Here is a 27522-nt window from a genome sequence, read left to right on the forward strand (position 1 = left end):
TGCAGTGAGCGCATATAACATACTAATAAGACAGTCTCAACATGGACTCAACATTACCCAACTACTGCGCCCATAGATCTACACATTACTGCACACAGGAGGGTCAATCTATAGGCCTGACGCATGTAGGGTTCAGCTGGGTTCATGTTTGGGAAGGTGTCAGTCAATATAGGTCCTTACTGTTTCCACAGCCATTGATTTCTATTTGCCAGCTGGCACAGGATGAGAAGTGAGGTGAGGTGAGGTGAAGACGGGTGGGGGAGCTGATGGGCTGTAAGAAGGATGAGGGGAGAGGTGTAAGGGGAGATGAGGTGAGGAGGAGGAGGAAGGGTGAGGGTAGGTGGGGAGGGGTGACGTTTTTTTTTTTGCTGAGTTTATGTGCAAGAAATGTAATTAAACGCTTGTCAAATGCAATAGAAAAAGGCACAACACAACACAAACAATTACGACTCGAAAATATTGTTTCCTTTTGTGAGCTCAAAGTCACTGGAAGGTCACATCAGAAAATATAATGAGGTCGGTCTATCTGATTTGGTCGGGCTCCACTTATCAACGGTTCCTTCGGCCCCAGTAGCAGGTTAAGTAAATTACAGGTTAGGATAACTAAACTCCTAAGCAACAAGGAATTGTTTTAAGAAGGAATTGTTTTAAGAATGTCATATCAAGGATCATTTCGCTATTTGATTTTGATCTTTAAGACCCCTTGAAGTGTCATCAAAAACAAATATATATATACTGTATATATACTGTATATATATGAAGAATAAATGTATTTGGCCTTACTGCTATTAGCCCATACAAATGCATTTAATAACAGATGCGGGGGGGGGGGGGGGGGGTGATCAAACCAAAACTATAGGCAACTTCTGGGATGTGATACTGTGAGTCATCTTAGTTTACCTCTACTGCTCCCCTTCGGAGAGATAGAGAGATGAGAGAGAGAAAGAGAGATGGAGAGGTAGTACAGAACAGAGAAAGTGAGAAGGAGTGAGATGGAGGGAGTGAGAGAAATAAAAAAGACAAAGATAGAGAGAGACTGAAAGATAGATGGAGAGAAGGAGAAGGAGAGAGATGAAGGTGATGTTTGATGTAGAGCTCTGCTACCCGACCCGAGCCCGACGGGCCCCGACATTATACATCGGGTTAGGGCCGGATAGAGCCTCTTTATTCATCAATAACAAGGGTACGGGCATGGCTCGGGAATCACTAAATTGATCACTAACATTTTGAGCCATTTGCTGGTTCTCTGCTGTACAGTACAGTCATATCTGATTAAATCATAACATGGTGTCAGAAGTGCTTCAACCACGTCAAATATGAAGACAGGAGAGATTATGTCACAGGAAACAATAATGTTCCTTGAGTTTTGTCGGAGTTTAGAGTGAGGAAAAGTAGCTAACACTCACTGCTCTCTCATGTCTCGTCATTGAGCAGAGCAGCCCAAGCGGAGCCATTGCTATGGATACTCAGACTCAGAGCGCCATGAGCAGGGTGCATGCAGAGCGAGCTGCCTGTGCGCAGGGATCAAGTGACAGACAGACAGCCAATGGAGTTAATGGATTTACGAACTGAGGAAGTCATTTCGGGTTCCGGGCAGGGCCGGGTTTTAAATTTGGCAGAAGTATTCGGGCCCGGGTAGGGCCTGAACGTCGGGGACATGGGTATGACGTAAAATTCATGCCCGTGCAGGGCTCCAGTGTTCTGTAAAGGGTCGCACACACCGCACCGAATGTGGATCTCCTCTTTGTCTATCGTTCGTTCAGCACATTGTTGACGTCTGACTGCCGACATTTTCCCGTGATTCTAAATGTAAAATCAGTTTGCAAGTACACTCTTAGAAAAAAGGGTTCTTTGGCTGTCCTCATATGAACCATTTTGTTTCCAGGTAGAACCCTCTGTAGAAAGGTTCTACATTGAACCCAAAAGGGTTCCACCTGGGTTCTACATAGCACCTTTTTTTCTAAGAGGGAACTCTCGGCAGGCAGACGCTACTGGTGTGTTCGAGCCCTTAGGATTGAGATGACTAGTGACCTCTGATCCATTTAGTGCATCCTCACACGGACTCAGGATTAACTCTGGCCATGACACACAACGTTACTCAGGACTCAAACGGGACCTTACTTAGGTAAAGTCAGTACTGCCACTGCCTATGTTACACATCAGCTCTATGTGGCAGCAGGTTGCCGGCAGGGTTCATTCTAATTCAATTCTATCTCCCTGTAAATTCCATTCAATTCAATTCAAATTCCAGGTCAGTCTTTGAATTTAGAGATAATTAAATCCCTCCCATGTCCATGTTTGGTAAATTCCAATAATTAAATTCCCAATTCAATATCATCCCCAACAATTCCACAAATTCCAATTAGAATTCAATTCAATTCAGGCTTTCAGGCTGATCATGTAACTGTTCAGACAGCCTAGCTTTACTGGAAAAATACAAGTATCAGTTATTTAGGACTGCAGTCAATGTTTGATATTAAGTGCATTAATTCCATTAACTGGGAAATGTAGAAATATTGAACTCCAATTCAATTCCAAAGATGACATGTTTTTACAATTTCAAATCCATCCCAATTCAAACAGTCCAAATAGTCTAATTCCAATTAAAATCCAATTCCATAACTTGAAGACTGGTGAAATTCGAATTGAATTGAACGTACATTCTTTACTTCATGAGTTAATTCAAGAATTGAATTGGAATTTCAAATTCAATTGGAATTGACCCCAACCATGGTAGCCAGCACTACTAACATGCAGACTGTCTGTTGGCTACAGTCAGTTCTGTTGGGCTGCTAGCGGCATTGGCTGTCAACACAGGTCTGATAGTTTGATATGGGCTTGTCTACAGTGGTGTGCTGGATCAGAGCCAGCAGTGGTCTGATACCTGCTTGCCAGCTGGGCAGTGAGACGCACTCTAATGTTCCTGCACTGGTCTTTCAAAAGACAGCAGTAGACTTTTTCTCTCTCTATCTACAACTTAGCTTGCTCTAGGTCTAATGCAATATGCTCCTGTCATCAGGCACAACAAGATGTATCAGGGCACAAGACGACTGCTTCCAGTTCACTCTCAACAATCTCTCTCTTCTCTCTCCCTCCTTCTCTATCTCTCCGTCTCTCGTTTTCTCCAGCGCGCACCAAATAGGGGAAATAGGATTAAACACTGCTGATGACACAGGAGGTTGCCAGATTTAGCTGGCGTGCATCTTAATGGCCTCCTTGGGCTGGAATGCACAAACATATATGAAGTAAAACACAGTACATTACACTGGCTGGGGCTGCATGGGAAACATTCAGGAATATGGATGATGACTGTGAGTGGAGAGAGAGGAAGAGGGGGGAAAGAGAAAGAGAGAGTGATGGGAGAGGGAGAGAGAGAGAGAGACAAAGAACGAGAAAGAGAGAGAGAGACAGAGAGAGATGGGAGAGAGAGAAAGACAAAGAACGAGAGATAGAGAGAATAACAACCATGGGATATGCGTCAACAGCAACCTTGGGAAAATCCTCTGCATTATCATTAACAGCAGACTCATACATTTCCTCAGTGAAAACAATGTACTGAGCAAATGTCAAATTGGCTTTTTACCAAATTATTGTACAACAGACTACGTATTCACCCTGCACACGCTAATTGACAAACAAACAAACCAAAACAAAGGCAAAGTCTTCTCATGCTTGTTGATTTCAAAAAAGCCTTTGACTCAATTTGGCATGAGGGTCTGCTATACAAATTGATGGAAAGTGGTGTTGGGGGAAAAACATACAACATTATAAAATCCATGTACACAAACAACAAGTGTGCAGTTAAAATAGGCAAAAAACACACATTTCTTCCCACGGCCCATGGAGTGAGACAGGGAAGCAGCTTAAGCCCCACCCTCTTCAACATATATATCAACGAATTGGCAAGGGCACTAGAAAAGTCTGCAGCACCCGGCCTCACTCTACTAGAATCTGAAGTCAAATGTCTAGATGATCAAGGAGGGCCTACAGCAGCACCTAGATCTTCTGCACAGATTCTGCCAGATCTGGGCCCTGCCAGTTAATATCAGTAAGACCAAAATAATGGTGTTCCAAAAAAGTTCCAGTGGCCAGCACCACTAATACAAATTCCAGACACCGTTCTAGACACCGTTTGTCACGCCCTGACCTTAGAGATCCTTTTTATGTCTCTATTTTGGTTTGGTCAGGGCGTGAGTTGGGGTGGGTATTCTATGTTCTATGTTGTGTATTTCTTTGTGTTTGGCTGGGTGTGGTTCTCAATCAGAGGCAGCTGTCTATCATTGTCTCTGATTGAGAACCATACTTAGGTAGCCCTTTTTTCCACCTGTCTTTGTGGGGAGTTGACTTTGTTTAGGGCACTTTGCCTTTGAGCTTCACGGTTTGTTTTTGTAGTGTTTATTGTTTTGTTTGGCGTAATTTTTGATTAAATAAAGAAAATGTACGCTAACCACGCTGCACCTCCTCTCCTTTCAACAGCCGTGACAGAACTTCCAACCACCAAAGGACCAAGCAGCGTGGTAGAGAGGACTCCTGGACATGGGAAGAGATCCTGGATGGTAAGGGACCCTGGAGGCAGGTTAGGGAGTATCGCCGTCCAAGGGAGGAACTGGAGGCAGCTAAGGCGGAGCGGCAGCATTATGAGGGAACACGGCTGGTAAGGAAGCCCGAGAGGCAGCCCCAAAAACTGTTTTGGGGGGAGCACACGGGGAGTGTGGCTGAGTCAGGTTGAAGACCTGTGCTATGGGGTGATGCGCACTGTGTCTCGGTTGAGCATTCACAGGCCGGTGTGCTCGGTGCCAGCGTCCCGCATTTGCCGGGTGGAAGTGGGCATCCAGCCAGAACGGGTTGTGCCAGCTCTGCGCTCGAGACCGCCAGTGCGCCTCCACGGCCCAGTGTATCCGGTGTCTCGGCCAAGGAAGAAGCCTCCTCTATGTCTCCTGTGTGTCTCTTCACTCCAGAGACGGCCTCCAGCCCGGAGCCTCCAGAGACGGCCTCCAGCCCGGAGCCTCCAGAGACGGTCTCCAGCCCGGAGCCTCCAGCGACGTTCTCCAGTCCGGAGCCTCCAGCGACGGCCTCCAGTCCGGAGCCTCCAGCGACGGCCTCCAGTCCGGAGCCTCCAGCGACGGCCTCCAGTCCGGAGCCTCCAGCGACGTTCTCCAGTCCGGAGCCTCCAGCGACGGCCTCCAGTCCGGAGTCTCCAGCGACGGCCTCCAGTCGCTGAATCAGTTATAGAACCCATTTCCCTTTATGGTTGTGATGTCTAGGGTCCGCTCACCAACCAATAATTCACAAAATGGGATAAACACCAAATTGCAAAAATTGCAAAAATATCCTCCGTGTACAACGTAAAACACCAAATAATGCATGCTGAGCAGAATTAGGCCGATACCCACTAATGATCAAAATCCAGAAAAGAGACATTAAATTCTACAACCACCTAAAAGAAAGTGATTCCCAAACCTTCCATAACGAAGCCATCACCTACAGAGAGATTAACCTGGAGAAGAGTCCCCTAAGCAAGTTGGTCCTGGGGCTCTGTTCACAAACACAAACAGACCCCACAGAGCCCCAGGACAGCAACACAATTAGACCCAACCAAATCATGAGAAAACAAAAAGACAATTACTTGACACATTGGAAAGACTGAACAAAACTAATTAACACAAACTAAAATGCTATTTGGCCCTAAAAAGAGAGTACACAGTGGCAGAATACCTGACCACTGTGACTGACCCAAACTTAAGGAAAGCTTTGACTATGTACAGCCTCAGTGAGCATAGCCTTGCTATTGAGAAAGGCCGCCGTAGGCAGACCTGGCTCTCAAGAGAAGACAGGCTATGTGCACACTGCCCACAAATGAGGTGAAAACTGAGCTGCACTTCCTAACCTCCTGCCAAATGTATGACCATATTAGAGACACATATTACCCTAAAGATTACACAGATCCACACAGAAATAAAAAACAAACCCGATTTTGATAAACTCCCATATCTACTGGGTGAAATACCACAGTGTGACATCACAGCAGCAAGATTTGTGACCTGTTGCCACAAGAAAAGGGCAACCAGTGAAGAACAAACACCATTGTAAATACAACCCGTATTTATGTTGATTTTCCCTTTTGTACTTTAACCAGTTGCACATCTTTACAACACTGTATATATACATAATATGACATTTGTAATGTCTTTAATCTTTTGGAACTTCTGTGAGTGTAATGTTACCTGATCATTTTTATTGTTTATTTCACTTTTGTATATTATCTATTTCACTTGCTTTGGCAATGTTAACATATGCTTCCCATGCCAATAAAGCCCCTTGAATTGAATTGAGAGAGAGGGGGGAGGGGGGGCAGTGCATGTGATGAGAATGGAAGACAGAGAGAGCAGAGGGGGGACAGTTAAATAGAAATAGGTCAGACTCCTACATGGTGAAGGTCTACTTACAGACCCTGCTGTCTACTCAACAACTAGACTATAACATGCAAACTAGGGACACCGGCCAAGTGTCCCGCTGGGAAAGACCAGAAAGAGGAATAATTCTGTTTAGTGCTCAAAGCAACTCTGCCTGGCTACCCATCCACATCGCTCTGGACAAACGCCGCGCCCACTAACAATTCGTCAATAAATCTATCAGGTCTACGCAGAAACAGACTGCTCCTTTTTCTTTATTTTCCTGGATAGTCTCTCGTTGAAGTGTCCTGAGGTAAGGAATGTTTTTGGAAGTACAACACTGCTGTCTTGACAACAGTTGGCCGCAAGGATTCCAAATCAGAAAAGTACTGTAAGGGCAGTTGGGGCAACGCCATAAATCACACTGCAATGAAGAGGAGATGGGTGTGCTACTTTCAGTTCTTTCCCAGAATGGACTTTTCCCTTAGTCAGCAGTGCTCAGCACATCACTTGATTTCTACTTCTATGTATCCTTTAACTATAGGGGAGAGTGGGGTAAGTTGAGCCAAAGGGGTGAATTGAGCCACACGTGTTTCTAGGAAACCATACACAAAATTCATATTTTGACCAAATATTTATAATTTCATGGAGTCTGTGAAGGTAGAAACCACATGGAGAAAGTTAGGTCCAAAAAAATGGATTTTCACAAAGTCAAATGAAATGGTTGTGTTATAGGTTTCATGATGGTTTCAAATATATATAGGTACAGTGGCTTGCGAAAGTATTCACCCCCTTGGCATTTTTCCTATTTTGTTGCCTTACAACCTGGAATTAAAATAGATTTTTGGGGGGTTTGCATCATTCGATTTCCACAACATGCCTACCACTTTGAAGATGCAAAATATTTTTTATTGTGAAACAAACAAGAAATAAGTAAAAAAAAAACAGAAAACTTGAGCGTGCATAACTATTCACCCCCCAAAAGTCAATACTTTGTAGAGCCACCTTTTGCAGCAATTACAGCTGCAAGTCTCTTGGGGTATGTCTCTATAAGCTTGGCACATCTGGCCACTAGGATTTTTGCCCTTTCATCTAGGCAAAACTGCTCCAGCTCCTTCAAGATGGATGGGTTTCGCTGGTGTACAGCAATCTTTAAGTCATACCACAGATTCTCAATTGGATTGAGGTCTGGGCTTTGACTAGGCCATTCCAAGATATTTAAATGTTTCCCCTTAAACCACCCGAGTGTCCTGCTGGAAGGTGAACCTCCGTCCCAGTCTCAAATCTCTGGAAGAAAAACAGGTTTCCCTCAAGAATTTCCCTGTATTTTGCGCCATCCATCATTCCTTCAATTCTGACCAATTTCCTAGTCCCTGCCGATGAAAAACATCCCCACAGCATGATGTTGCCACCACCATGCTTCACTGTGGGAATGGGGTTCTTGGAGTGATGAGAGGTGTTGGGTTTGCGCCAGACATAGCGTTTTCCTTGATGGCCAAAAGGTTCAATTTTAGTCTCATCTGACCAGAGTACCTTCCATATGTTTGGGGAGTCTCCCACATGCCTTTTGGCGAACAACAAACGTGTTTGCTTATTTTTTCTTCAAGCAATGGCTTTTTTCTGGCCACTCTTCCGTAAAGCCCAGCTCTGTGGAGTGTATGGCTTAAAGTGGTCCTATACCCCAATCTCCGCTTTGCAGCTCCTTCAGTGTTATCTTTGGTCTCTTTGTTGCCTCTCTGATTAATGCCCTCCTTGCTTGGTCTGTGAGTTTTGGTGGTTGGCCCTCTCTTGGCAGGTTTGTTGTGGTGCCATATTCGTTCCAATTTTTAATAATGGATATAATGGTGCTCCGTGGGATGTTCAAAGTTTCTGATATTTTTTTATAAACCAACCCTGATCTGTACTTCTCCACAACTTTGTCCCTGACCTGTTTGGAGAGCTCCTTGGTCTTCATGGTGCCGCTTGTTTGGTGGTTCCCCTTGCTTAGTTGTGCTGCAGACTCTGGGGCTTTTCAGAACAGGTGTATATATACTGAGATCATGTGACAGATCATGTGACACTTAGATTGCACACAGGTGGACTTTATTTAACTAATTATGTGACTTCTGAAGGTCATTGGTTGCACCAGATCTTATTTAGGGACTTCATAGCAAAGGGGGTGAATACACATGCATGCACCACTTTTCCGGGGGTTTTTTCCATTTTTTTCCCCCATTTCACTTCACCAATTTGGAGTATTTTGTGTATGTCCATTAAATTAAATCCAAATAAAAATCCATTTAAATTACAGGTTGTAATGCAATAAAATAGGAAACACGCCAAGGGGGATGAATAATTTTGCAAGGCACTGTATCAAAACCAAAGTAGATAGTACGGGCTAATTAAGTCAAAATGTTTGCCTTGGGGTAAGTTGAGCCAATTGTTGAGCAAATGTAAAGTTGAGCAAATTGAAGTGTTTTCTTCCCAGGCATAATGCAAGCCATTATCGCTGGGATATGAGGTAACAACAGGACCTGGCCAATGTTAAAAGCTTTAAAAAAAGTACAAAGTGTTTGTAAGGTGTTAAGCCTGTGTTAAAAGATTATTAAAATGATAAAAAAACAAAAAGCAAATGTGATGAATTGTGTTTGGGAATAAAGATAGACATGGTTTTAAAAAGGTAGTGGTAATATTTCATTCAGTTCAGAAATTTGTAGGCATCTTAACTTACCCTGTGCCGCGGCTAAATTTACCCCATACCCAGGGTAAATTGTGCCAAGAGACCACTTTTTTTGGACAAGCTATGTTTTCAAAACGGTAATGTTAAGATGAATTCTGATTATTTCCAGCAATATACAACATCGTGAAATATATGTATACTCAACAAAATATAAACGCAACATGTAAAGTGTTGGTCCCATGTTTGATGAGATGAAATAAAAAATCTCAGAAATGTTCCATGCGCACAAAAAGCTTATTCCTCTCAAATGTTGTTTTGTTTACATCCCTGTTAGTGAGCATTTCTCATTTGCCCCGATAATCCATCCACCTGACAGGTGTGGCATATCAAAAAGCTGATTAAACAGCATGATCATTACACAGGTGCAAGTTGGGGACAATAAAAGGCCACTCTAAAATGTGCAGTTTTGACACACAACACAATGCCACAAACAGTGCATTCGGAAAGTATTCAGACCCCTTGGCTTTTTCCACATTTTGTTACATTACAGCTTGATCATAAAATGGATTAAATAACATTTGAAATTTTAGCAAATTTATTACAAACAAAAAACATAAATTATTACCTTATTTACATAAGTATTCAGACCCTTTGCTATGAGACTCAAAATTGAGCTCAGTCGCATCCTGTTTCCATTGATCATCCTTGAGACATTTCTACAAGTTGATCCGCTTGTGGTAAATTCAACTGATTGGACATGATTTGGAAAGGCACACACCTGTCGGGGGAGAAGAGCCTTGGTCAGGGAGGTGACCAAGAACCCAACGGTCACTCTGACAGAGCTCCAGAGTTCCTCTGTGGAGATGGGAGAACCTTCCAGAAGGACAAACATCTCTGCAGCACTCCACTAACCAGGCCTTTATAGTAGAGTGGCAGACGGAAGCCACTCCTCAGTAAAAGGCACTTGACAGCCCATTTGGAGTTTGCCAAATGGCACCTAAAGGACTCTCAGACCATGAAAAAAAGATTCTCTGGTCTGATATGAAGTCATTGACCTGAATGCCAAGCGTCACGTGTAGAAGAAACCTGGCAGCATCCCTACGGTGAAGCATGGTGGTGGCAACATCATGCTGTGGGAATGTTTTTCATCTGCAGGGACTGGGAGACTAGTCAGGATCGAGGGAAAGATGAACGGAGTGGTCCTTGATGAAAACCTGCTCCAGAGCGCTCAGGACCTCAGACTGAAGCGAAGGTTTACCTTCCAACAGGACAACGACCCTAAGCACACAGCCAGGACAACGCAGGAGTGGCTTCGGGACAAGTCTCTGAATGTGCTTGAGTGGCCCAGCCAGAGCCCGGGCTTGAACCCGATCGAACATCTCTGGAGAGACCTGAAAATAGCTGTGCAGCGACACTCCGCATCCAACCTGACAGAGCTTGAGAGGATCTGCAGAGAAAAATGGGAGAGACTCCCCAAATACAGATGTGCCAAGCTTTCAGCATCATACCCAAGAAGACTTGAGGCTATAATCGCTACCAAAGGTGTTTCAACAAAGTACTGAGAAAAGGGTCTGAATACTTATGTAAATGTGATATCAGTTTTTTATATACATTTGCAAAAATGGCTAAAATCAGTTTTTGCTTTGGCATTATGAGGTATTGTGTGTAGATTGATGATGTAATTTAAAAAAAATCTATTTTAGAATAAGGCTGTAACGTAACAAAATGTGGAAAAAGTCAAGGGGTCTGAATACTTTCCGAATGCACTGTATGTCTCAAGTTTTGAGGGAGCATGCAATTAGCATGCTGACTGCAGGAATGTCCACTAGAGCTGTTGCCAGAGAATTGAATGTTAATTTCTCTATATAATTTTAGAGAATTTGGCATTACGTCCAACCTGCCTCAAAAACCGCAGACCACGTGTAACCACACCAGCCTAGGACATCCACATTTGACTTCTTCACCTGGAGGATCATCTGAGACTAGCCCCCCAGACAGCTAATGAAACTGTGGGTTTGCACAACCAAAGAATTCCTGCACAAACCGTCTCAGGGATGCTCATCTGCGTGCTCATCATTCTCACCAAAGTCTTAACCTGACTGCAATTTGGCGTCGTAACCGACTTCAGTGGGCAAATGCTCACCTTCGATGGCCACTGGCATGCTGGAGAAGTGTGCTCTTCACGGATTAATCCCGGTTTCAACTGTACCGGGCAGTATGGTGTCGTGTGGGCGAAAAGTTTGCTGATGTCAACGTTGTGAACAGAGTGTCCCATGGTGGTGTTGGGTTTATGGTAAGGGCAGGAATAATGAATGAACACAATTGCATTTTATCGATGGCATTTTGAATGCACAGAGATACCGTGACGAGATCCTGAGGTCCATTGTCATGCCATTCATCCGCCGCCATCACCTCATGTTTCAGCATGGTAATGCATGGCCCCATGTCGCAAGGATCTGTACACATTTCCTGGAAGCTGAAAATGTCCCAGTTCTTTCATGGCCTGCATACTATTCAGACATGTCACTCATTGAGCATGTTTGGGATGCTCTGGATCGACGTGTGCGACAGGGTGTTCTAGTTCCGGCCAATATCCAGCAACTTCTCACAGCCATTGAAGAGGAGTGGGATGACGTTCCACAGGCCACAATCAGCAGCCTGATCAACTCTATGAGAAGGATATGTGTTGCGTTGCATGAGGCAAATCATGGTCACACCAGACACTGACTGGTTTTCTGATCCACGCCCCTATCTTTAAGGTATCTGTTACCAACAGATGCATATCTGTATTCCCAGTGATGTGAAAACCATAGATTAGGGCCTAATGAATTTATTTCAATTGACTGATTCCCTTATATGAACTGTAACTCAGGTAACTCTTTCAAATCGTTGCATGTTGCGTTTATATTTATTTTCAGTGTAGATATCTTTGTTAGAAAGAATACTATATTTCCCTTGACAGAGTGAAGATGAATGTAAAGAATTGCTAAACTTAACCCACTGTCCCCCATTGAGATGAAAAACAAATCTCTTTTAAATGTTATAATGCTAAACAAATAGGATGAGGAGATCTGTCACATGTAGGACCAGAGAAAACCTAGTAATTCCCAAGGATAAGAGTCAGGAGAGAGAGAACAGAACAGCGCTCGGCTTTGGCACGCAGATCAAACATCGGACTCACCGCCAGTCAGAGACAGTAGATGAAAGGCAGCGGCTAGCTAGCCTAGCGTAGCACAGGTCAGAGAGCAGCTAACTTGGCCTGAAGGTATTAATAGCTCTGGCGGTGTCTGGCTGCTAGCCCTCTCAGGCCTTAGCAGGGGATGCTTATTGTAGCTTAGCGCTAGCTTAGCTTAGCATGAACACTAGCTCTTAGCCTACAACCCTACTGAGCACCACGTGCTCGTGAGCAAGCCAAAACAATACAGGCCACTATAGACTACAGATGCCATAAATGCCATAACAATGCTAGCATGCCAAAGCAACTTACAGTAGGTCCACAGACATTAGACAACTTCTCTTACTCACATGGTACTGTACATACACAGTAGAGTGGACTTGCAATGACTACCACATAGCATAGTGCTGTCTGTCAGACTGGTACAGAACACGTGAGGCCAACATATTTAAATTAAATTACATTTGTAACATAGAAGTGTCGACTTTACCGTGAAATGCTTACTTACGAGCCCTTTCCCAACAATGCAGTTAAAAAGTGAAGAAAATGAACAAATAGATCAAAAGAAACTAGTAACAATTAAATAACAATAACAAGGCTACATATGGGTTATATACAAGGAGCACTGGTACTGAGTCAGTGCAGGAGGTACAAGGCAGTTGGGGTGATTGATTGAGGTAATATGTACATGTCGTTTCGATGATTGATGGAAGTACTATGCACATTTAGGCAGGGAGTGAAAAGCAGAAAGTCCGGGTAGCCATTTAATGAACTGTTCAGCAGTGTTATGGCTTTGGGATAGAAGCTGTTCAGGAGCCTTTTGGTCGCAGACTTGTTGCTACGGTACCGCTTGCCGTGCGTTAGCAGAGAGAACAGACTGTGACTTGGCTGGCTGGAGTCTTTGACAATTTTTAGGTCTTTCCTCTGACACCGCCTGGTATAGAGGTCTTGGATGGCAGAGCCTTGCGGTCGGATGCAGAGCAGTTGCCATACACATTGTACTGCAATGAAAGGCATCATACAGTAGTAGAAAAATGGTCTTCACATGGCTATCATAGGGCTGTCCCTGATCCACTTGAGGTTGCATGTGTACCATATAGCTACAATGCTAGCATATAAGGGAAAAGCACAGGAAACACCACCTGCCTTCCATACAGCATAGAGCTGCCATTGATCCACAAGACATTGAGGCCATATGAGTTACATCACACTGAAGTTATGTGATACTTGACAGAAGAGATCAATAAATGTCTTTTTCTTTTCTTGACGGGGTATATATTTCTCTTATGTACACATAGTTGAAGAATAGATCATGTAGCTATCTACCAATGATTAAGACCACCTCGACTGCTCTGGTTACATGAAACATAAAAATAACTTTCATGCCTGTTTATCTAACTACTGGCTGCATGGCTCACCTGTTTGTTGTTGTCACTGTGGGGCCTCTTGATGGACACAAAATGGCGGATCTTTCTGTAAAGAGATTGAAAGAAAAGCATATTAGATTGGGAACCATATGTAACCAGTTACCAGTTAACAACCTGTCAACCACCAGTTAACCATTTAAACAACCAGTTAACAACCAATTAACTGTAAGCGGTTCTCCTAGAAGGAAGACCAGTGGCGTGTATTCATGGATGACAAGGGAAGCCGGGCTTCCACAAATATTTGACCCCAAAAAATTCAAATAATATTTTGTCTCTCTGTGTTTTCATAATTTTCTGTCAATTCGCAAGTGGCTGAATCTCACCGGAGAAATCATCCGAGCGAGGGAAACAGCGCCCTTCTGTCTCAGTATGTGTAGCCCATGTATCTGATGCTGTCTGGAACAAAAGAGTATGACATGTTGCCGCCGTAGCATTTGATTGATTGATGCCAGCAAGCATTTGGCCTCCCTTGAAAAAACAATTATAAAATAATTAGCCAATCAGCGTTGAGCTCAACTGTGGGTTGTCCTGGCGCAGAAAAACACCCCCCAAGGGAGACCAGTTTGGATTTGGCTTCGCACCGATCAAATCACATCCTAAGCAAAATGTCATCATTCTTGTCTGCTTGTGTTGATGTCCTGCAGTAGTTAGCTTGCAAAACCATCCCGTTCCTAAGCCATGGACGGAGATGTGGATTTGGACTTGTGGTTTGTACTTAATTTTCTTTATACGCCAAACGATTAAGACAGCGGTTCTGATCTTATCATGAATGAATATGTTGTGACACTTGCCTGAGACGATTGAAGTTCAATATGTAGCCTAGATGTAGCAAGTACCATCACGTTAACTAGCTAGCTAACTTAGCTGGTTCATTGCTGCCCATGAGAGGAAGTTATGCTCGCAAGCATTTCAGCTAAGTAGCCAATGAAAACCAAACTGAAAGCCATAGACCGTTTTGCCAACATGAAAGAGAAGAGGATGCCATTGGCATTCAACTAGTCTGCAAAAGCCTTTCATTTTTTCAATTGCGCGCAAACACACACAGACAGAAATCAGTATCATGGACAGACACATGATATTTAGAAACTATATTTAGAAATTGATCGGACTAAATTGTTTTTGGTATCTTAAACTTTGTTTCCAGTGTATTAAACTAAGCATATACAGTGCATTCAGAAGGTTTTCAGACCCCTTGACTATTTCCTGTCACGATCGTCAAAGGGACTGAGAGAGGACCAAGGCGCAGCGCGTGGAAAGTACATCTTCTTTTTATTTAAAGAAGGAAACAACAAAACAAACCAACAAAACAGACGACCGTGAAGCTATACAAACATAAGTGCTGACACAAAACACTTCGACATAGACAATTCCCCACAAACAGCTAAAGCCTATGGTTGCCTTAAATATGGCTCCCAATCAGAGACAACAATAACCAGCTGTCTCTAATTGAGACCCAATTCAGGCAACCATAGACTTTCCTAGATACCTACACTCAACCATAGACACAGCTAGACTACTATACTAAACATAAACCCAACTACTCTAATAAACCCCCTAAACCTTACAACCACCCTAGACACTACAAAAAACACATACATTTCCCATGTCACACCCTGACCTAACTAAAATAATTAAGAAAACAAAGAATACTAAGGCCAGGGCGTGACATAACCCCCCCCCTTAAGGTGCGAACTCCGGGCGCACCAGCACATAGTCTAGGGTAGGGTCTGGGTGGGCTTCCGTCCACGGCGGCGGCTCCGGCACTGGTCGTGGTCCCCACCCCACCACAGTCACTACCCGCCTCCGTAGCCTCCTCCAAATGACCACCCGCCAACTTAACCCCACTGGATTAAGGGGCAGCACCGGACTAAGGGGCAGCACCGGACTAAGGGGCAGCACCGGACTAAGGGGCAGCACCGGACTAAGGGGCAGCACCGGACTAAGGGGCAGCACCGGACTAAGGGGCAGCACCGGACTAAGGGGCAGCACCGGACTAAGGGGCAGCACCAGGATAAGGGGCAGCACCAGGATAAGGGACAGCACCAGGATAAGGGGCAGCTCCGGACTGAGGGACGGCAGCTCCGGACTGAGGAACGGATCCTGGCTGGATGACGGCTCTGGCGGATCCTGGCTGTACGGCTCATGGCTGGCTGACGGATCTGGCTGCTCATGGCTGGCTGACGGATCTGGCTGCTCATGGCTGGCTGACGGATCTGGCTGCTCATGGCTGGCTGACGGATCTGGCTGCTCATGGCTGGCTGACGGATCTGGCTGCTCATGGCTGGCTGACGGATCTGGCTGCTCATGGCTGGCTGGCGGCTCTGGCAGATCCTGTCTGGTTGGCGGCTCTGGCAGATCCTGTCTGGTTGGCGGCTCTGGCAGATCCTGTCTGGTTGGCGGCTCTGGCAGATCCTGTCTGGTTGGCGGCTCTGGCAGATCCTGTCTGGTTGGCGGCTCTGGCAGATCCTGTCTGGTTGGCGGCTCTGGCAGATCCTGACTGACGAATGGCTCTAGCGGCTCCTGACTGACTAACGGCTCTGACGGCTCGGGACAGACGGGCGGCTCTGACGGCTCGGGGCAGACGGATGGCTCAGACGGCGCTGGGGAGACGGATGGCTCAGACGGCGCTGGGGAGACGGATGGCTCAGACGGCGCTGGGGAGACGGATGGCTCAGACGGCGCTGAGGAGACGGATGGCTCAGATGGCACTGGGCAGACGGATGGCTCTGGCCGGATGAGGCGCACTGTAGGCCTGGTGCGTGGTGCCGGAACTGGAGGCACCGGGCTAAGGACACGCACCTTCAGGCTAGTGCGGGGAGAAGGAACAGGGCATACTGGACCCTGGGGACGCACATTAGGCCTAGTGCGTGGTGCCGGAACTGGTGGTACCAGGCTGGGGACACGCATCTCAGGGCTAGTACGGGGAGCAGCAACAGGATGCACAGGACTCTGGAGACGCACAGGAGGCTTAGTGCGTGGTGCCGGAATTGGTGGTACCGGGCTGGAGACACGCACCATAGGACGAGTGCGTGGAGGAGGAACAGGGCTCTGGAGACACACTGGAAGCCTGTTACGTGGTGTAGGCACTGGTGGAACTGGACTGGGGCGGGGAGGTGGTGCCGGAAATACCGGACCGTGCAGGCGTACTGGTTCCCTTGAACACCGAGCCTGCCCAACCTTACCTGGTTGAATGCTCCCCATCGCCCGACCAGTGCGGGGAGGTGGAATAACCCGCACCGGGCTATGTAGGCGAACCGGGGACACCATGCGTAAGGCTGGTGCCATGTATGCCGGCCCGAGGAGACGCACTGGAGACCAGACGCGTTGAGCCGGCATCATGGCACCTGGCTCAATGCCCAATCTAGCCCTACCAGTGCGGGGAGGTGGAATAACCCGCACCGGGCTATGAACACGTACAGGAGACACCGTGCGCTCTACTGCGTAACACGGTGTTCGCCCGTACTCCCGCTCTCCACGGTTAGCCTGTGAAGTGGGCGCAGGTCTCCTACCTGCCCTCGGCCCACTACCTCTAAGCCCCCCCCCAATACATTTTTGGGCTGACTCACAGGCTTCCTACCGCGTCGTCGTGCTGCCTCCATTCGCCGGTATCCCTCCTCACACTGCGCCAGAGAATCCCAGGCTGGCTCCGGCACTCGCCCTGGGTCGATCGCCCACCTGTCGATCTCCTCCCACGTAGTGTAGTCCATATTAAGCTCCCATTTCCATTCCTCCTTGCGCTGCTCCTGTTGCCGCTTTTCACGCTGCTTGATCCCGCATTGGTGGGGAATTCTGTCACGATCGTCAAAGGGACTGAGAGAGGACCAAGGCGCAGCGCGTGGAAAGTACATCTTCTTTTTATTTAAAGAAGGAAACAACAAAACAAACCAACAAAACAGACGACCGTGAAGCTATACAAACATAAGTGCTGACACAAAACACTTCGACATAGACAATTCCCCACAAACAGCTAAAGCGTATGGTTGCCTTAAATATGGCTCCCAATCAGAGACAACAATAACCAGCTGTCTCTAATTGAGACCCAATTCAGGCAACTATAGACTTTCCTAGATACCTACACTCAACCATAGACACAGCTAGACTACTATACTAAACATAAACCCAACTACTCTAATAAACCCCCTAAACCTTACAACCACCCTAGACACTACAAAAAACACATACATTCCCCATGTCACACCCTGACCTAACTAAAATAATTAAGAAAACAAAGAATACTAAGGCCAGGGCGTGACATTTCCACATATTGTTACATTACAGCCTTATTATAAAATTGATTCAATTGAAAAAAGAATACTCATCAATCTACACACAAAACCCCATAATTTCGAAAACACTGTTTTCGAAGTTTTGCAAGTGTATTAAAACTAAAAAACAGAAATACCTTATTTACATAAGAGGCGACTCCGGGATGCTGGCCTTCTAGGCAGAGTTCATCTGTCCAGTGTCTGTTCTTTTGCCCATCTTAATCTTTTCTTTTTATTGGCCAGTCTGAGATATGGCCTTTTCTTTGCAACTCTGCCTAGAAGGCCAGCATCCTGGAGTTGTCTCTTCACTGTTGACGTTGAGACTGGTGTTTTGCGGGTACTATTTAATGAAGCTGGCAGTTGAGGACGTGTGAGGCGTCTGTTTCTCAAACTAGACACTCTAATGTACTTGTCCTCTTGCTCAGTTGTACACCGGGGCCTCCCACTCCTATTTATATTCTGGTTAGAGCCAGTTTGCGCAGCGTTGTATGAGATCTTCAGTTTCTTGGCAATTTCTCGCATGGAATAGCCTTCATTTCTCAGAACAAGAATAGACTGACGAGTTTCAGAAGAAAGTTCTTTGTTTCTGGCCATTTTGAGCCTGTAATCGAACCCACAAATGCTGATGCTCCAGATACTCAACTAGTCTAAAGAAGGCCAGTTTTATTGCTTCTTTAATCAGGACAACAGTTTCCAGCTGTGCTAACATAATTGCAAAATAGTTTTCTAATGATCAATTAGCCTTTTAAAATGATAAACTTGGAGCTAACACAACGTGCCATTGGAACACAAGAGTGATGGTTGCTGATAATGGGCTTCTGTACACCTATGTAGATATTCCATTAAAAATCAGCCGTTTCCAGCAACAAAAGTCATTTACAACAATAACAATGTCTACACTGTATTTCTGATCAATTTGATGTTATTTTAATGGACAAAAAATGTGCTTTTCTTTCAAAAACAAGAACATTTCTAAGTGACCCCAAACTTTTGAATGGTAGTGTATATATTTTTTTATAGATTTGCAAACATTTCTAAAAACCTGTTTTTGCTTTGTCATTATGGGAATTCACCGGACAGATGTTGCTCTCCGGTTTGTGATGAAACAAACATATGTGTAGTTGAATTCATTCCACCACTGTGTGACTGTTTGTTGTCATGACCTTATTGTATATCACGGTGGAGTCTGAACGAATGGATTATACAGGAAACAACACAATTTGGCTTTTTGGCTTTTTTATTGGCTTGGCTTCCCCAGTGATTTTACCCACGCACATCTACTGAGGAAGACAGCGGCTTGCCAGAGTAGATAAACGTGTTATTTAAGTGGAAGCGATGAAGGCAGTGACTTACCCTCCCTGGCCAATCACAGGCGTGATCTTGACGTGCTGCTGTATGCTGTCACCCGACTTCCTCCTGGCGTAGTAAATCCCCTGCCACTCCTAGACATAGAGAAAACTATAGTCAGACGACACCATAACACTCCTAGAGAATTACAATCGGACAACTGAATAGAAAACACAGGAGGAAAAAAATATAGATAGATGTTCTTCATTGAGGTCCCGAGGTTTTTCAGTGTCTAATGCGCTCTCACCTTTCCTTTCTTGATGCAGGTGTTGATGGTGTCTAGAAGATCTGCTCGGTTCTTGTCACTCTTGGGGAGTTCCGTCAGCTCTTTCCCTATCAACTCTCCCTTGTGGTAACCCATCATACACTCAAATGCCGGGTTCACATACTGGGGGAGGAGGGAGAGAGATGGATTGGTTTTTCCATTTGAACTTTATTTCACCATCATTTCACTGAATACCTAAACGACCCAGCAAGGTCAAGACCGACTGCGTTTTGTGTGTGCGTGTGTGTGTGCGCGCGTCACTGGCGTAGCGTAGTTTCTCAACCCCCGCAATGTCGGAGTTTGGGCCCTCCCCTCCCTACATTTAATATTTTTAAACGCTTCAGCCACTCACAAAGCATATACTATCGATCGCTGTCCATGGTTCTGAAATTGCACCGTCTACGCGGCTGCCTATCGATATGCTATCAGATGATGTGGTTGTCATTTTCTCATGTTAAGCCTAACGTTTATGTTTCATGAAGCTATCGGCCTACAGGGTCGCAATGCTGCTATTTAGAATGCTGGCTGGTGGCAATAATGTATTTACTTGTTCAGTCATTCAAGTAGGAAATTCAAACATTGCAGATTGTAAAAGGAATGTTTGATGCAACAGCATACTAATCAGTAACCAATTTATGTATTTTTTCATGTACAACTGTCCTGTAGGCCTATAGCCTACCTTAGTTGTCCTCGTGCTCTCTAGCAGCTTGGATAGGAAGTTTGTGCTGCGTAAAACCAATCTATTAACGCCAAATAATACAATCAGTCCACCGTCAAAACAATCGCTTGCTAGTGATTGTTTCCTTATGCAGACAATGCAGCCTATCTATAGCTAGTATTTAGCTGGTAGCCTATTTATATTACACGGACTCCACGCTGTCGGGGCCATCCGTCTCATCACTCGTAGGGTTACCAGTGTTCACAGAAGGGGGGTTGCTCTCATGAGCTGCCGCTAGGTCTCCGGCAGTCATCAGCTTAGTTTTCTGGGAGAGGAGGAGGAGGAGAACGTGGGCCGGCACTCTCACTATGGGAACTGCCACTGTTCTCGAGGGCAGGATGAAGAGGAGGAGGAGAAGGAGGGCCGGCACTCTCACTAGAGGAACTGCCACTGTTCTCGAGGGCAGGACGAAGAGGAAGAGGAGAAGGAGGGCCGGCACTCTCACTAGAGGAACTGCCACTGTTCTCGAGGGGAGGACGAAGAGGAAGAGGAGGAGGGCTGGCACTCTCACTACAGGAACTGCCACTGTTCTCGAGGGGAGGAAGAAGAGGAAGAGGAGAAGGAGGGCCGGCACTCTCACTATAGGAACTGCCACTGTTCTCGAGGGGAGGACGAAGAGGAAGAGGAGAAGGAGGAGAAGGCCACTGTCATGGCCGGGTCGGGGGACAGTGGTCGGGACTGGTAGGCTGCTAGTGCCAGACGAAGAGGAAGAGGAGAAGGAGGGCCGGCACTCTCACTAGAGGAACTGCCACTGTTCTCGAGGGGAGGACGAAGAGGAAGAGGAGGAGGGCTGGCACTCTCACTACAGGAACTGCCACTGTTCTCGAGGGGAGGACGAAGAGGAAGAGGAGAAGGAGGGCCGGCACTCTCACTATAGGAACTGCCACTGTTCTCGAGGGGAGGACGAAGAGGAAGAGGAGAAGGAGGAGAAGGCCACTGTCATGGCCGGGTCGGGGGACTGGTAGGCTGCTAGTGCCAGCTGCTACATAACTAGGCCTACTAGCTTCTGCCTGCGATGGTGTTTCGTTGGTTGAGGACGAGTTGGTAATTCGGTAATTTGGCACGACCATGATCAGATAAAGCTTTCTTGCGTTGTTTTTGTGCACCACTTGGTCTGGCCTTGTCTTTATCCATCTTGAAGAACATACTCACTCTCCATCCATATCAAGAGTCTGACCTGATTCACCTTGTCTTTTTTGAACTAGATGCACGATGTGTGAAGACTATTGTCTGCCTGACTCACCTATACCAATGTAGATTGGTCAACACAAACACTTGGCTTGCTACATGTGCAAATTAAAAAGGAGGGTTACTGTCAAAAGCTTTTTTTTTTTTTTTTTTTAAATACACAGTTGAAGTCAGAAGTTTACATGGAGACATTGTTGGAGACATTAAAACTCATCTTTCAACCACTCCACAAATTTCTTGTTAACAAACTATAGTTTTGGCAAGTTGGTTAGGACATCTACTTTGTGCATGACACAAGGCATTTTTCCAACAATTGTTTACAGACAGATTATTTCACTCTATCACAATTCCAGTGGGTCAGAAGTTTACGTACACTAAATTGACTGTGCCTTCAAAGAGCTTGGAAAATTCCAGAAAATGATGTCATGGCTTTAGAAGCTTCTGATAGGCTAATTGACATAATTGTAGACCTCCACAAGTCTGGTACATCCTTGGGAGCAATTTCCAAATGCCTGAAGGTACCACGTTCATCTGTACAAACAATAATACGCAAGTATAAACACCATGGGACCACGCAGCCATCATACCGCTCAGGAAGGAGACACGTTCTGTCTCCTAGAGATGAATGTACTTTGATGCGAAAAGTGCAAATCAAATGTCCTCTGGTCTGATGAAACAAAAATAGAACTGTTTGGCCATAATGACCATCGTTATGTTTGGAGGAAAAAGGGGGAGGCTTGCAAGCCGAAGAACCCCATCCCAACCATGAAGCACGGGGGTGGCAGCATCATGTTGTGGGGGTGCTTTGCTGCAGGAGGGACTGGTGCACTTCACAAACTAGATGGCATCATGAGGGAGGAAAATGAGGTGGATATATTGAAGCAACATCTCAAGACATCAGTCAGGAAGTTAAAGCTTGGTCGCAAATGGGTCTTCCAAATGGACAATGACCCCAAGCATACTTCCAAAGTTGTAGCAAAATGGCTTAAGGACGACAAAGTCAATGTGTTGGAGTGGCCATCACAAAGTCCTGACCTCAATCCTATAGAAACTTTGTGGGCAGAACTGAAAAGTGTGTGCGAGCAAGGAGGCCGACAAACCTGACTCAGTTACACCAGCTCTGTCAGGAGGAATGGGCCAAAATTTACCCAACTTATTGTGGGACACTTGTGGAAGGCTACCTGAAACGTTTGACCCAAGTTCAACAATTTAAAGGCAATCCTACCAAATACTAATTGAGTGCATGTAAACTTCTGACCCACTGGGAATGTGATGAAAGAAATTAAAGCTGAAATAAATCATTCTCTCTACTATTATTCTGACATTTCACATTCTTAAAATAAAGTGGTGATCCTAACTGACCTAAGACAGGGAATTTTTACTAGGATTAAATGTCAGGAACTGAAAAACTGAGTTTAAATGTATTTGGCTAAAGTGCATGTAAACGTCCAACTTCAACTGTAAATATGAGATGACCAGTGCATGGGCCCCCAGAGCTTGTGGGCCCCCTCCGTGCGGGGGCTGCAGGGTTTACGCTACGCCAATGGTGTGTGTGTATACCTGTATCACATGGTCTTCACTGGTGATCTCCACAGCCTCCTGACAGTGGTCCAGAGCAGTGAACACTGAGTTACACGCCCTGAGGGAGAGAAGAGAGAGCAATCTGTTTAGTCATACATAGTGTGTGTGTGTGTGTGTGTGTGTGTGTGTGTGTGTGTGTGTGTGTGTGTGTGTGTGTGTGTGTGTGTGTGTGTGTGTGTGTGTGTGTGTGTGTGTGTGTGTGTGTGTGTGTGTGTGTGTGTGTGTGTGTGAGGCCCAATGTACCTGAGTTTGAACTGGCAGCGCACCTCTCCATGTTCAATCTGGAGCAACTCATTATAGCAGGCAGAGACACTACTGTTCTCCACATACTTCTGACAGAGAGAGAGAGAGAGAGAGAGAGAGAGAGAGAGAGAGAGAGAGAGAGAGAGAGAGAGAGAGAGAGAGAGAGAGAGAGAGAGAGAGAAAGAGAGAGAAAGAAAGAAAGAAAGAGAAAGAGAGAGGGAGACATGAAGTGAAATATGACAAACATAGTCAGCTATGAGCTGCGGACCTTTCAGCCTGGAGGTAGGACATGTGATGAGAGCTGTGACCTGCTGACATGTTAAATAGACTGCTCACATACAATAAAGTACAGAACACTACAGTACAGTTGGTAAACACTGTGATGTGTTTATAAGATGAGCTAGCTGACTGGCTGACTGACTGACTCAGCAGATGGATGATAGGATAGCATGAGTGTTTTGAGTTGTCTGGCTCAGTACACTTTACAGAGTCCCAGAGGAGATGGTGGGGGCAGATGTCATGCCATATAAAGTAATATCCCCTCTTCCCCCTATAGTACATAGAGAACATAGAAGGAGAAGAGTACATACTCTGCTGAATCCAGCGCAGAGGAGAGGAAGAACAGACTGCTCCCCCTGACCTGAAGGCCTATAGAGTAGAGAGAACAGCATAGACAGTACACACTATGACATTATCATCATCAGCTCACATATGATATACATACAGCGCCTTGAGAAATGTATGCATACCCCTTGACTTATTTCACATTTTGTTGTGTTACAGCCTGAATTCAAAATGAAATAAATATATTTTGTTTCTCACCCATCTACACACAATACCCCATATTTACAAAGCGAAAAAAAAATTGTTGCAAATTTATTGAAAATGAAATACATAAATATCTAGTTTACATAAGTATTCACACCCCTGAGTCAATACTTTGTAGAAGCCCCTTTGGAGGCGATTACAGCTGTGAGTGTTTTGGGGTAAGTCTCTTAGAGCTTTGCACACCTGGATTGTACAATATTTGTCCATTGTTCTTTTAAAAATCATTGCTAGACAGCCATTTTCAAGTCTTGCCATAGATTTTCAAGCCAATTTAAGTCAAAACTGTAACTAGGCCACTAAGAAACATTCAATGTTGTCTTGGTAAACAACTCCAGTGTAGATTTGGACTTGTGTTTTTGGCTATTGTCCTGCTGAAAGGTGAATTCCTCTCCCAGTATCTGTTGGAAAGCAAACTGAACCAGGTTTTCTTCTAGCATTTTGCCTGTGCTTATAGCTGTATTCTGTTAATTTTTATCCTAAAAAAAACCCTAGTCCTTGCCAATGACAAGCATACCCATAACATGATGCAGCCACCAACATGCTTGAAAATATGAAGTGTGTTGTGTTGGATTTGCCCCAAACATAACGCTTTGTATTTCAGGAAAAAAAAGTTAATTTCTTTGCCACAGTTTTTGCAGTATTACTTAAGTGCCTTGTTGCAAACCAGATGCATGTTTTGGAATATTTGTATTCTTTTCAGGCTTCCTTCTTTTCACTCTAGTCAGTCAGGTTAGTATTGTGGAGCAATGTTGTTGATCCATCCTCAGCTTTCTCATATCAGAGCCATTAAACTCTGTAACTGTTTTAAAATCCCCATTAGCCTCATGGTGAAATCCCTAAGCTGTTTCCTTCCTCTCCGATAACTGAGTTAGGAAGGATGCCTGTACCTTTGTAGTGATTGGGTGTATTGATACATCATCCAAAGTGAAATTAATAACTTCACCATGCTCAAAGGGATATTCAGCTGGGTTTGTTTTACACATCTACCAATTGTTGCCCCTCATTGTGAGGCATTGAATAAACCTCTCTGGTCTTTGTGGCTGAATCTGTGCTTCACTTCTCAATTGAGAGACCTTACAGATAATTTTATGTGTGGGGTACAGAGATGGGGTAGTCGTTAAAAAAATCCTGTTAACCACTATTATTGAACATGCAATGAGTCCATGCAACTTATTATGCAATTTGCTAAGCACATTTTTACTCCTGAACGTATATACGCTTGTCATAACAAAGGGGTTGAATACTTATTGACTCAAGATATTTCAGCTGTTAATTTTTTATTAATTTAAAAAATGTTCTATAAACAAAATTCCACTTTGACATTTACATTTCAGTCATTTAGCAGACACGCTTATCCAGAGCGACTTACAGGAGCAATTAGGGTTAAGTGCCTTGCTCAAGGGCATCTCGACAGATTTTTCACCTCGTCAGCTCGGGGATTCAAACCAGCAACCTTTCAGTTACTGGCCCAACGCTCTTAATCACTAGGCTACATTATGTGGTATTGTGTGTAGATCAGTGAAACAAAATCTAAATGTAATCAATTTTAAATACAGGCTGTAACACGACAAAATGTGGAAAAAGTCAAGGGGTGTGAATACTTTCCGAAGGCACTGTATCATTATAGAATACACATACATGTACTGCATGTCATTATCACCATCAACGTGAAAACATTTATCATTATATTTGGTGTGTGTGTGTGTGTGTGTGTGTGTGTGTGTGTGTGTGTGTGTGTGTGTGTGTGTGTGTGTGTGTGTGTGTGTGTGAGTATGTAACTTGAGTTGTGAGAAAAATAATCCTCTTGAATGGCAATAAACGCCATCCATCAATTCTGATTTGATAGATATGTATACTCACGTCTGTGGCACGACGGCCAGAATGACTGTGTGTTCTGAGCGCTTTGTGGCACGAATCAACCTGGATCAACGACACAAGAGATTGATCATCTAAGAGACTGATAAAACAGAAGCGCTTGAAATCCCGCAGATGGTCAAGAAAAATATATATTTTCACAACCACAAAATGATCACATATATGTTTCGGACCCCATACGAGGACTTGAAGTGCTTTTGTGGCTTTACCTTAAAAAATTCCCTAGCTAACTCACGAGGCAGGTTTGAGAGCAATAAGTGTGATTGAGTTGACACACAACATGAGAGGAGGCTTTAGAATGAGTGCCAGTATAAACATGTGGGCAGTGGAGGAGTGATGTCATTTGCATATGAGATAACATTTCTCTACTTTACACAGGCTCACCATGGACACAATGTACTGGAGGGATGGGAGGGAGGGAGAGACGGAGGGAGGGAGGGAGAGAGCGAGACGGAGGGAGGGACGGAGGGAGGGAGGGAGAGAGGGAGAGAGGAGAGAGAGGAGACAGTGGGGAGGAGGGAGAGAGGAGAGAGATGAGACAGTGGGGAGGAGGGAGAGAGGAGAGAGAGTGGGGGGAAAGGATAAATGTGAGTGATGGCAAAAGCCTCTTGGCTGGCAGGGGACATGCAGGGGGGGAGGGAAGTAAGGAGAGCGAGACAAGAGAGAGAGAGATGAGAGAGAGAGAGAGAGAGAGAGAGAGAGAGAGAGAGAGAGAGAGAGAGAGAGAGAGAGAGAAAGAAAGAAAGAATGAGACTTGTGATAGATCGGTATTTATTGAGAAGAGAGAAAGCCACTCTCTCTGCTTCTGGGAAAATATTACCATGCGTGACTAATAACTCTAATCACTAGATACTGTATGAAGAAGCATTTGATGGTCTGACCACATGATAAATACTGGGTGGGATTATTAGGACAGTTTGAGTTTTTAGTGTATCTACACTGAACAAAAATATAAACACAACATGTTTCATGAACAGCAAAAATAATTATCCCAGAAATTTTCCATATGCACAGAAATCTTATTTCTCTCATATTTTGTGCACAAATTTGTTTATATCCCTGTTCTCCATTGCCAAGATAATCCATCCACCTGGCAGGTGTGGCATATCAAGAAGCTGATTAAACAGCATAATCATTACACAGGTGCACCTTGTGCTGGGGACAATAAAAGGCCACTCTAAAATGTACAGTTTTGTCACACAACACAATGCCACAGACGTCTCAAGTTTTGAGGGAGCGTGCAATTGGCATGCTGACTGCAGGAATGTCCACCAGAACTGTTGCCAGAGACTTGAATGTTAGATAATTATTGAACTATTCCAACCGGCCTAACAACCACAGACTATGTATATGGCGTTGTGCAGGCGAGCGGTTTGCTGATGATAATGTTGTGAACAGAGTGCCCCATGGTGCGGTGTTAATTGTATGGGCAGGCATAAGCTACGGACAATGAACACAATTGCATTTTATCGATGGCAATTTGAACGTACAGAGACATCGTGACAAGATCCTGAGGCCCATTGTCCTGCCATTAATCTGCTGCCCGTCACCTCACGTTT

The 27522-nt window shown here is 44.9% G+C and overlaps 1 protein-coding gene across 1 annotated transcript in view; it reads right to left on the reverse strand.

Annotated features, from left to right (window-relative positions):
• Positions 1–27522, reverse strand: part of LOC120021877 (high affinity cAMP-specific and IBMX-insensitive 3',5'-cyclic phosphodiesterase 8B-like) — an 80020-nt gene that overhangs the window by 18670 nt on the left and 33828 nt on the right. The window contains exons 4-10 of the mRNA XM_038965721.1: positions 25949–26008; positions 23851–23908; positions 23261–23349; positions 22997–23075; positions 19513–19653; positions 19272–19360; positions 13645–13699 (exon numbers count right to left, since the gene is read on the reverse strand). Of these exons, the coding sequence (XP_038821649.1) occupies positions 13645–13699; positions 19272–19360; positions 19513–19653; positions 22997–23075; positions 23261–23349; positions 23851–23908; positions 25949–26008 (571 nt within the window). The remainder of the gene's footprint in view (positions 1–13644; positions 13700–19271; positions 19361–19512; positions 19654–22996; positions 23076–23260; positions 23350–23850; positions 23909–25948; positions 26009–27522) is intronic.

The sequence above is a fragment of the Salvelinus namaycush genome, chromosome 26 (genome assembly GCF_016432855.1).
Source record: "Salvelinus namaycush isolate Seneca chromosome 26, SaNama_1.0, whole genome shotgun sequence".
NCBI lineage: Eukaryota > Metazoa > Chordata > Actinopteri > Salmoniformes > Salmonidae > Salvelinus > Salvelinus namaycush.